General features: G+C 64.8%; 1 protein-coding gene across 2 annotated transcripts; it reads right to left on the reverse strand.

Moving 5' to 3' along the window:
* On the reverse strand, positions 1 to 10,145 carry UBXN6 (UBX domain protein 6). 2 transcript variants are annotated; one of them, XM_078443579.2, is made up of 10 exons: positions 9,943 to 10,145; positions 7,288 to 7,451; positions 6,898 to 6,962; positions 5,515 to 5,643; positions 2,558 to 2,655; positions 1,972 to 2,047; positions 1,317 to 1,401; positions 846 to 1,196; positions 485 to 633; positions 1 to 151 (listed from the first exon to the last, which is right to left on the reverse strand). In XM_078443579.2, the coding sequence occupies exons 1-10, from the start codon at positions 10,023 to 10,025 to the stop codon at positions 23 to 25; spliced, it is 1,329 nt and encodes a 442-aa protein (XP_078299705.2). In that variant the 5' UTR covers positions 10,026 to 10,145; the 3' UTR covers positions 1 to 22. The 2 variants fall into 2 exon arrangements, with proteins under 2 accessions (XP_078299705.2, XP_078299706.2); XM_078443580.2 differs by lacking the exon at positions 9,943 to 10,145 and adding an exon at positions 8,379 to 8,955.
* Positions 10,146 to 10,755: the final 610 nt, after the last annotated feature.

Genomic DNA, 10,755 nt, shown 5'->3' on the forward strand with positions numbered 1-10,755 from the left:
TAAAGCCAACCCTGCTTTTATTTCACGAGAGCTTCTCGATGGTCGACAGGAGCTCAGGTTTCAGGATAGAAGAGTCCGGTTCCGCCCCTGCGGCCCTGAGGTCCTCCAGCAGGGCTGCGTCCCACGAGAAGGTCAGGAGGGCGGAGGGCACCTGCGGTGGGCCGGAAGCCTCAGCCTCGCTCAGGCCTTGACGTGACTCTCCCGTCTTCCCGCTCGACCTCCCCCGTCAGAGCCGGGACCCCGCTCGCTCCGGCTCGCTCCGGCTGCTACCCGTAGGGGACAACGGTCCCCGCCATCAGCCCAGTCCCGCAGCAGGGACCCGGCGAGAGCCGGGGACTAGAGGGCGGCACGTAGGCGGGAAGGTGGGACTTGAACCCGAGAGCCCAGCCCCCTCCCCGGACCCCTGGGCCGCCCGCCGCCCAGCGCTGGAGTTCGTGCCTCCAGGACATCCAGAGACCCGCCCGCGGGCAGCCCCCTCGCTCACCAGCCCGCACTCGTCGAAGGCCGGGCTCTCCTCCTCCGACAACCTCTGCCCGCCCGAGGCCAGCAGCTCGAAAGGCAGCCAGTCGCTCTGCAAGGCCTCCCGGACGAAGGCATACAGCGCGGCCACCCGCTCCCGGGCGTAGAAGGTGCCTGGGTGGGCGGGACAGTCGGTGGGGCCGGAGTTCAGGGGAGCACCCCGGCCCCCACCCCAGCCCGCGCCCACCCGGCTCCCGAGGGAGGGAGGACAGACTGTGATGCCTCCTCCCAGGATGAGCACAGACCGGGGAGGCCTTGGGCTCCCGTCCCGCGGCACCCAGCCAGGCCCCGTCGCCCGCAGCCCCGGCCCCCCCGGGCGCACCCACCCTGGAGCAGGCAGCCGTCGGGGAAGCGGACGCGCAGCAGCGTGTAGGTGTATCTGCGCCGCTCTCTCTGCTCCTCCCTCTCCCGCATGGCCTTGGTCCGCAGCACACTCAGCCGCTCCACGGCCTCGGACCGGAGCCTCTGTTCCCGCCTGACCTCCTCCGCCGTGAGGTTGAAGAAGTCCCCGGGCAGGTCAAACTGGGAGGCCAGGGGCGAGGGCTGGAAGACACGGCGCTGGCGGGCCAGCGTGGCCCGCACGGGCTCGGCGACCAGCAGCTGCTCCTTGTGCTTCCGCAGGCTCTGGGGCTGGGCCAGGGCGGCCTCGCTCAGCACGTAGAACTCCTCGGGGCCCTCTGGGGCAGGCGCGGGTCACTGCTGCGGCAGGGAGAGCCCCCCACCCCACCCCTGCCGCCCGGAGGGGCCCTCCCGCCCCTCCTCCCAGCACGGCCGGCGCCCTGCTCCACCTGCCTTACCCTGATCGGGCACCGGAAGCAGGGCCTTCTGGAAGCCGACGGCCTCAAAAAACTCGTGGGTCCCTTCCAGGCAGTTAATTCGCTCCTGGGAGTGGAGCCAGTGGTCACCAGGGCCCTGCTGGCCACCCCGCCTGGCCTCGCAGCAGCCGCTAGGCCCTGACGGGGCGAAGCCGCGGAAGCTGCCCGCAGGGCTGAGCACGAACGCGCTCGCCTCAACACGGGCTGCAGGGCGCCCCCCAGCTGCTCACAGAGGGCACGGGACCCCAGGAGGTCACCGACCAGGTGAGGAAGGAGGCCGAGAAGCCACAGGACAACAGGAGGGGCCCAGGGGTGGGGGCGGTGGCTGCGTGGGAAGCCGGGGGCGGGAAGGGGCCGCCGGGAGACAGGCAGCAGGTGCCCCGCCAGTGGCGCAGGTAACACGGGCCAGGGTGGCGGGACCCCGAGATTTCTCCACAGAAACCAGAAGTCTGTGTTCGCGGGAGAAATCTCGCCAGCGTCGACCTCCTCCCCGCTGATTCAAATTCAAGTCAGAACAGCCGGGGCGAGGGGGAGAGCGGGCCAAACACCACGACGCTCGCCCCGTGTGCCCGGGGCCCTCGCTCCCCTGCGGCTGCCTGGTCTGGCCGCCACCCCCACGCCGGGGCCGCGTGTGCACCTGAAACACGCGGTTCTGTAGCTTGATCTTCCTGTACTTCTCTTCCTCGGGGTGCAGGCAGATGTTGTCCAGGTACCTGGGGGGGCCCGCGGCCGTGTGGGAACCGTGAGCCCAGAGGGGGCCGTCGCCGCCCCCCCCCCTCCTGCCTCCCCTCGAGGGCACCAGCGAACGCACAGGGGGCTGTGGCAGGGCGAGGCTAACGGACCACTAAAGCCCGTGGGTGCCCCGTGGCGGGGGGCCGGGGCTCACGAGCAACGTGCACTTCCTGGCGCTCCCTGTCCCCCCCCAGACCTGTTGGAGCAGACGAGGGGAGGGGGTGGGACCCTGCCCCCCGCCCCCTTCCCACCTTCCTACAATGATCCCGGAGAAAAGCAGCGGGTCGGGACCTCCTGATTTGGTAAACCCCTTCGTTTTACAGGCAGGTCAACTGAGGCCCAGAGGGCCTGGGGGGCGGGGTGGGGAGTGCAGGGCGGGGACTGGCTGCAGCCCCAGTGCCCAGCTCCTTCCGGGCACCCCCGGCAGGCTGTGGCGGAGGCCCGGGTGTCGGGGCGGGGGACACTCAGCTGGGAGGGCTGCGGCTGCTCACTTGGCGATGGTGTCCACACCCAGCTTCACCCTGTCCCGGTCTCTGTTGAACGTGTGTATCTTCATGATGGAGGCAGCCACGGGGTCGGTGGAGAAGTGCTGGGGGGGGGGGGGGGGGGGAGGGGACGCACCGGAAGCGCTCACCTGGGGGTTGGAGGCCCGCAGGCACCTCTCCCTCCCCCAGCAGCTGGCCTCTCGACTCAGGTGACAACAGGTGACAGCAGGCCAGGAACGTTCCACTGAAGCAAACTCAACTGGACGCTCCCAGCCAAGAAAGGAGGAGAAAGCCCTTCGGTGGCCCCATCCTGAGCCTCAGCCCTGCCCTCGCCTCGAGGGAAGAGGGGCGTCACAGCCCAGATTATGCCTCCAGGGGGTCCACCCATCTGACAACTCTGCCCGTGGGAGGGAAGAGGGCAGGGACACAGAATGACCGAGAAAGCAGGAGGGGAATTTCCCAGGCTTGTGTGACCGGCCCAGCCTCCTCGGGACCATCACAAACCCCCAGGGAAACCCATACGGGAATTCGCTTGGTGACAGAGACATGTGCCACAGCTATGACCAAAAAGGCGTTTTCAGTAAAAAAGGGGGTGTGCGTGCGGGGGGCAACACGGGGTAGGTGTCAGGGAACAAAGAGTGGTCCGTATGCCTCATACTCCGCAGGGCAATAGCTTCTAGTCAGATCAGAGTCTTTGGGGGGGGGGGGTTTTCAAATTTTTATTTTGAGAGAGAGCCCATGTGAGTGGGTCTGGGGCAGAGAGAGGGAGGGAGGGAGAGAGAGGGAGGGAGGGAGAGAGAGGGAGGGAGGGAGAGAGAGGGAGGGAGGGAGAGAGAGGGAGGGAGGGAGAGAGAGGGAGGGAGGGAGAGAGAGGGAGGGAGGGAGAGAGACAGAATCCCAAGCAGGCTCCACACTGTCAGTGCAGAGCCCAGTGCAGGTCTCGAACCCACAAACCACGAGATCCTGACCTGAACTGATACCGAAAGTCAGGCCCTCGACCAACTGAGCCACCCAAGGCGCCTCTAGTCGGATCAAAGCTTCAAACGTTAAAACAAACAACAGAAAGCAGGGCGCCTGGGTGGCTCAGTGGGCTGAGCCTCCGACTTCGGTTCAGGTCATGATCCCACGGTTCGTGGGTTCGAGCCCCGCGTCCGGCTCTGTGCTGACAGCTCGGAGCCTGGATGGAGCCTGCTTCGGATTCTGTCTCCATCTCTCTCTGCCCCTTTCCCCACTGGTGCTCTGTCTCTATCAAAAATAAAGAAACATTTAAAAAATTAAAAAAACAACAAAAAGCAAAACAGAAAAGCACTAGCAAAGTGGGGAAGGCCTTTCCGAGCGTGCCACAAGAGCCAGAAGTCACAGGACCGACACATTTAACCAGAGATCGAAAACTTCTACACAGCAAGGTGACCACGAGCACAACCGGAAAGTGCAAACCGAGGGGAAAATATTCACGCTGCATATTATAGGCAAAAGACCAACTTCCCTAACAGGCGAAGGGTGCCCGTGAATCGGGGTGCCTGGGGGGCTCAGTCGGTTGAGCGTCCAAGTCGATTTCGGCTCAGGTCGTGATCTCAGGGTTGGCGAGATCGAGCCCCCGAGTCGGACTCTGCACGGACAGTGTGGAGCCTGCTTGGGATTCTCTCCCTCCCTCTCTTTCTGCTGCTCCCCTGCTCGCACATGCATGCTCGTGCTCGTTCCCTCTCAAATAAACACTAAAAAAAAAAAAAAAGCCTAGAAATCGAGAAAAAGTCCAACTACACGACACAAAACCGGGCCAAGGGCGCATTCTCACAGGAAAATACGGCCAGTCCGGGCCAAACTGAGGGAAACGCGCACGGAAACCGTCCCGAGATGTTCTCCACTGTCACTTCCGGCAGAAGACAAAGGGTCTGTGTGCCCACAGTGACGGTGTGGGGCCGGTGACGTGGGCACCTTCCCCGACGCTGCCGGTGCAGTGTGAGTCGGGACGGCGCCTACGCGGGTTCCTCGGCCACCGCCGTCCACACCCCGCACGCACGTCCCGCTTCCGCGCCCGCACCGAGCCCACGGCTCAGAGCAGCCACAGCCAAGGCTTTCCACCACGTGACTGCTGTCACTAGGGAAAGACGGGGAGCTTCCGACATGCTCATCGGCAAGGAGCCGGTCGGACAGTTATGGAGCAGGGCATACGGTGAGGCTGGCTAACAAGAACGCAGAACTTTCTCCCAAATGCTTCAGAACAAGCCAGAAAGAGACGACCGCGCGAACGGGGCGAAACTGTTAACGGCTGGCTGCACGGTGCGAAGGCATTAGAGAGGCTCACGGAATTAAGGCTGCTGATCAGTGGGCCTTAAAATAGCGACAGAAGCCTGGATGATCCCCGAGGGCCAAATGCAACCTCAAGGTCCCTTTACGGGGAAGAGACAAGAGAGGGGACAGCCTGAGCAAGGCGCCACGGCCACGGAACACAGACAAGCCTGGAAGCAGGAAAAGGCCCGGACGCGCGCGCCCCCCTAGAGCGCCCAGAAGGAAGTCGGCCCGGCCGCCGCCTTGAGTGGGGCAGCCAGACCCACGTCACCCTTCTGACTCCCAGGGACTGTGAGACAATAAACGAGGCCGCCCGCTTTGCGACGACCTGTTCTAACGGGATCGGGAAACCCGAGCCCCGGGTGTGGGGGATGCGGGGGTTCGGCAGTTTGCGTGCACCTGCGACCGATCTCTCCCCGGAAGGGGGCCTGCACGCCTTACAGGGGCCGCCTCCAGGAAGGGTGGCCGAGCGGGGGCTTTTCTCTACCCACCCGTCTGTATCCTGAGCTCCGGACCCCACGGAAAGCCTGCCTTTGAAGAGAGACGGAAGCAAACGCGATACAGGCAGGCGCAGACGATACCGAGGGTCCGTGCCACCCAGCTCTCCCGGCTCTGGCGCCGGGACCTCTAGGTGGCAGGGCGGTGGAGGGGGGGGACACGGGGCTGCCACTCACCGAGAGAATGGCCTCTTTGATGTGTGCATCCCGCTGGTCCTTCCTGAGCGTGGCCCCCGTGAGCGGGCAGGTGAAGCACACCGCGGGCACTGCCAGGTGGGTCGAGTCCTCCTCTCTGGGCTCAGGCACCTGGGGGGACGGGGCGAAGGCGGCTGACGCCGGACTGCAGACAGAGGCCGGCCCGAGCCGCTGACAGCATGGCCCCGGCAGCCGCACGGCCCCAGTCCCGACGCTTCCCCCCTTTGCTTCTTTAGCCGTGGGACACCTTGGCCCAGTGACTGGGCCCCTTCTGCCCCGTAAATGGCTCTGCAGGGCCGCCGCACCCCAACGAGAAAGGGACAGAAAGTGTGAAGCCGCTTCGGACACGGAGCAAACGCTCCATCAACGGCTCTGGCTGTTCCCGTTTCCCTGGTGACGAAGGGCCTTTGGTGGAGGGCTCGGGAGTCACGGCGGCCCAGATGAGTCCAGACCTCCCTCTGGACCTCGATTCCTAGGCGTCGTCTAGGGCCGCTTCGGTCCTTAAGACTCAGTGAGACCTTGGGGCGGCGCCGTCTGTTAAGCGTCCGACCTCGGCTCAGGTCACGATCTTACCCTTGTGGGTTCGAGCCCCGCGTCGGGCTCTGTGCTGACAGCTGGGAGCCTGGAGCCTGCTTCCGATTCTCTGTCTCCCTTTCTCTCTGCCCCTCCCCTGCGCTCTGTCTCCCTCTCAAAAATAAATAAACGTTAAAAAAATTGCCTTTAATAAATAAACATTAAAAAAATACTTAAAAAATCACTCAACAGGGGCGACTGGGGGGCTCAGTCGGTTAAGCTTCTGACTTCAGCTCAGGTCATGATTTCACAATTTGTGAGTTCGAGCCCCACATCGGGCCCTGTGCTGCCAGCTCAAAGCCTGAAACCTGCTTCTGATTCTATGTCTCTGCTTCTCTCTGCTCCTACCCTGCTCAAGCTCGCTCTCTCTCTCTCTCTCAAAAATAAAGAAACGTTAAAAACAAAACACAAAAAACCCTCAGTGTGACCTCAAAGGTCAAGCTGCTCAGAACACCCTTTCTGCCAGGTTCTCCTTCAAAGCCCACCTCCCCCATCAAGGCCTCCCTGATTACACCAGTCTCTGAAGGGCCCCCCCACCTCCCGGGCAAGCAGCAGAGGGCAGGAGCTGAGTGCGAAGGTCCCAGTCAACACCACCTTCAACCACAACCTGCCTCCACTGTTCTGGCGTGCCTCACAAGCTTCCTTTTGCCCAAGGCCAGACGTGACCTCTATCCGCCCCGGCACCCACGTGCCTACTGCCCGAGGCTCGCCGATTTGACCAATGAGGGACAGAACCCGCTCCCTGCCCCAGGATGGCCCTCAGGTGTCCTGCTGCCCCGTGGATGTGCTTACCCTGTTGGTCCCTGGGGCCTCTGGGCTCCCACTGACAGTGGCTTCGGCTCGAAGTTCCTTTCTCACTGGAGAGAGGGCAGAGACGGGTCAGTTGGGGGCCCTGCCCTGGCCCCAGGCACACTCCACCCCCGCCCCCGCACATCCCAAGGGGGTCAAGTTCTAGTCCTTCCCCCGGTCAGGCCCCCCTGCCTGAGCCACCTCTCCACGCCCCTAGGTTTCACCTGACGGCCCGACGACGGCCCCGGCTCCGCTCCCGTCTCCCCTCCTCGGCCTCTCAGACCCCAGCGCCCCGGTGCCTTCCACCCTGCACCCCCCACTCTCACAAGTGAGATTTCGCGTGAGACCTTGCTTCACGTCCCCACGCCGCACCGGAAGACGGCCACAGCTCACCCTGGTTCCGGATGGACTCCTGCGACGTGGGGCCCCGGGCCCTGGGCTGCTTCTGTTCGAGCCGGGCCAGGGCTGCCGCGGCTGCCATCTGGGCCTCGTCAGTGGGTCCCTGGCGGGGCTGCTGGAGCGCGGGCTGGTTGGGTTTCCCTCTGGGGGCCCTCTCCCTGGGAAGAGACAGAGGGAAGGCGGGGTGACACGGGCTCAGGCGCAAGAGCCTCTGTCCCTCTCCCACTTCTGCCCCATCAGACAGAAACGTCCCTCTGTCCCAGGGACCACCGGCAGCCACGAGACGGTTCTAACGCAGAAAGAAAGGCCCCTGGAGACAGACGGCAGTTCCGCCTCCAGTTCCACCCCTTGGGGCGAGTCCCGCAGCGGCCTGGGCCTTGGGGTCATGGCAGCTAATGGGGGGGCAAGGGGGGGACAGAGGCCCGCCCCCACCGGCCGCCACGGATGCACGTGAGAGGGCACCTTTCGCCTTCAGGAACCGGTGAGACTCAAAGGTGTCCCTCCCCTCCTCGATCCCTTTCCTTCCAGCCTACGACAGCCAGGTGGCACGGCTTCACTTAGGGAGCACCGACCGTGTGCCCGGCCACGTGCCAGGCCACGTGGCGGGGGCTGGGTTTCCTCTCCCCCCACGTGGCCACACCCCAGCCCCCTGTGATTACTTAGTTCTACAAAAACACGGTTTTCAAGACGCCTCGCCTGCCCTCTTCGAGGCCCCGCTGGGCAGCCACGGGGACCGTTCTAAAACCTAAGCCGGAGCTCGTCACTCCTCTGCACCAAGCCCTTCCGCCCCACGCACAACACAATCCTGAAGCCCCCTTGGGCCTGCAGGCCCTTCACAACCCGCCCGCTCCCCTCCTTCACGCCTCCCTATCTGCACTGGTTTCCTACTGCTGCTCCCGCAGGCCCAAGTGGCTCCCACCACAGGGCCTTTGCACTTTCTGCACTTTCTGGCCGAACTGTTCAGTCTGCAGATGGGGGGCGGGGGTGAGGAAAGAAGTCTGGGGGCAGCTGGGGCGGCTTCAGGGTCTGTGTGTGTGTGGCGGGGGGGGGGGGGGGGAGGCAATTTCCACTTGGCTGCACCTCACCTCATCCAGCGCTCAGCTCGAATGTCTCCTTCTCGGAGAGGTGTTCCCAGACCACCTAAGGGCCCCCAGCTGTTGCTATCTCCTGCCCCTGCTTATTTTTCCTCGTGGCCCTGAGTACCGACTGCTCTGTCACCACCCGTGTCCTGGTTTAGCTGTCCATCTCTCCCCACTAGAAGATGAGCCCTGAGACAGTGAGCCGCATGGTGACAGCGCTTGTCACACACCCCGAGCCTCGTCTTGCCCCACGCGCGTCACAGAAGTCTGGATCTCCACACTGCTCCCCTCTTCTCTCCTCCCGGGTTCTCATCTCCCACAGCCATCCCCCACACGGCCCCCGCGTCTTTCCTGTCACGCTCAGTCCCCGCTGCTGCACCAACCCCCACTACTTGTTCAACAAATGAATGGACCCCCTTGTCTGGCCCTCTCCCAGGCTGCCCTCCTCTCCCCGCTCAGGCTCCCGGGACCTGATCTTGTCCACCGGGCTTCCCTCCTTGACTCATGAACCAGGCCCTCGTGGGCCTCCTTCGGCCAGTCCCGGGAGCCCCCATCCCGGCGACAGATGCACTGATGTCATGCACCCACTCTCCCTCACCCACCCCTGCTACCCTGTCCTCCCTGGCGCCTCCCTGCCTCTCCCCCCCTACCACTCCGGGCCCCACCTCTTCACAATCCCTTCCATTATTCCTCAGGGGCCCCACCCCCTCTGCACTTCCTTTGCTCAATCCACCCCCGGCCCACCAGAGCCCTCACTGTCACACACCTCCCCCACTGGGTCTCCAGTCTCGCCCCCGCGTCCTTCTCTTCCCCAGGCACTCCCCGGACAAGCCACAGAGGCCTGGATGTGCGCCCTGCCGGACCTCCCTCTTCTCCCCTCTCCTCCCACGTCTCTCTCAGGACCTGCCTTCGGCTTCAACCGTCACCCACAAGGCCCCCATCTCCTCCCTGTCACAGATGTCTCCAGCTCACCTCCACCCACTCCCCTCCTCTTCCCTCCCAGACCTTCCTCAGCCAATTCAACCCCCGCTCCCCCGATCTTCTGAGACCTCTTCCAACCCCGCCTCAGGCTCCCTGGACTTAAACTCTCTGACCGGGTCCACCCTCGCGCTCCAGAGCCAGGGCCCAGACCCCTAAGGCCACGGACGCGAAGCCTCTCCCCTCTCCCCGGCCCCAGCTGTACTTGATTCTCCAGGCTCTGTGTCCAATCTCTGTACACAGAGACCCCCCCCCCCCCAAAACTGGATGACGCCTCTTGGGGGCCCCTTCTCCGCCCGCCTACTCTCCTACGGTTTCTCCGCGGACCCCCATCTACTTGCAACCCCGCCCCCCTAGCCCCCGCCTCCAGCCCCTCCCCCCTCGGGCCTCTCTCCCCCGTGCCCCGCCCCCGGAGGCCACCCCTCCCCCTTACTCCCACCCTTGCCCCCCGTGCCCCGCCCCCGGAGGCCACCCCTCCCCCTTACTCCCACCCTCGCCCCCCGTGCCCCGCCCCCAGAGGTCTCTCCCCACCCTCGGACGCCCCTCCCCGCCCCTGCCCCCCGGATCTCAAGCCCCAGCGCCGGTCACGCACCCCACGGACTCCGTGAGCTTCTGACCAGGCCCCGCACTCTTGAACTTGATGTCAGCCTTGATCTCCTGGAAGAATTTCTTCATGGTGGCGGCGGGCCCGGCGGCAGGGGGCCGCGGGGGGCGGGGGGGGCGCAGGGCCCAGTCGGGGTGGGGCCGGCAGGAGCCAACAACCGGAAAGAAAATACCTCGCTGCCGGAAGTCCCACCTTCGCGCCGGCGCCCACGTGACAATCGGCCCGGTGCGCCTCTCTAGCTCTCCGCGCCTCGCTGGCCCACGGCGGCCGCTCTGCACCGTCGGCCGCGTCTCGGTGGTTAGTCGGGCCTCAGTTGCCAGGGGCGACGAGCTCGCTTCCAGCGGGTGGCTGTGCCCGCGCGCCCTGCACCTCGTTCCCCGGAGGGGTGACCGGAGAGGGCGGGAGAAGCCCGCAGAGCCCACGGAGACAGCGCTGGCCCTGACCTTTCCCCGGACCGAAAACCTTCCCTGGCTCCCGCGTGCAGTGCAGGGTGGGGGCCGTGCAGGACCGTAACGAGCCAGCCCCGCGTCCGGCACCGGTGGTCAGGCGCACGTGGTGGGGGACGTGGGAAGGGGCGCCTGAGCCGGGGCCTGGGGACCCACGGTGGCGCATCCCCTAGGGGCCTGGGTTACGGAGCTCTGACGTCATCCTGAGGGCCTGCGCAGTGTTTAGGGGGAGAATCCGGTGCAGCCCAAACCAACCTTCCTTTAACTTCCTACGCGCTGGGGATAAGAACAGCACCCACGTCCACGTCGTTGGAGGATTATAAGGGTAACGATGCCGTTAGAAATCATTCAATAA

This window comes from Panthera onca, chromosome A2, assembly GCF_046562875.1.
Source record: "Panthera onca isolate mPanOnc1 chromosome A2, mPanOnc1 haplotype 2, whole genome shotgun sequence".
Classification (NCBI taxonomy): Eukaryota; Metazoa; Chordata; class Mammalia; order Carnivora; family Felidae; genus Panthera; species Panthera onca.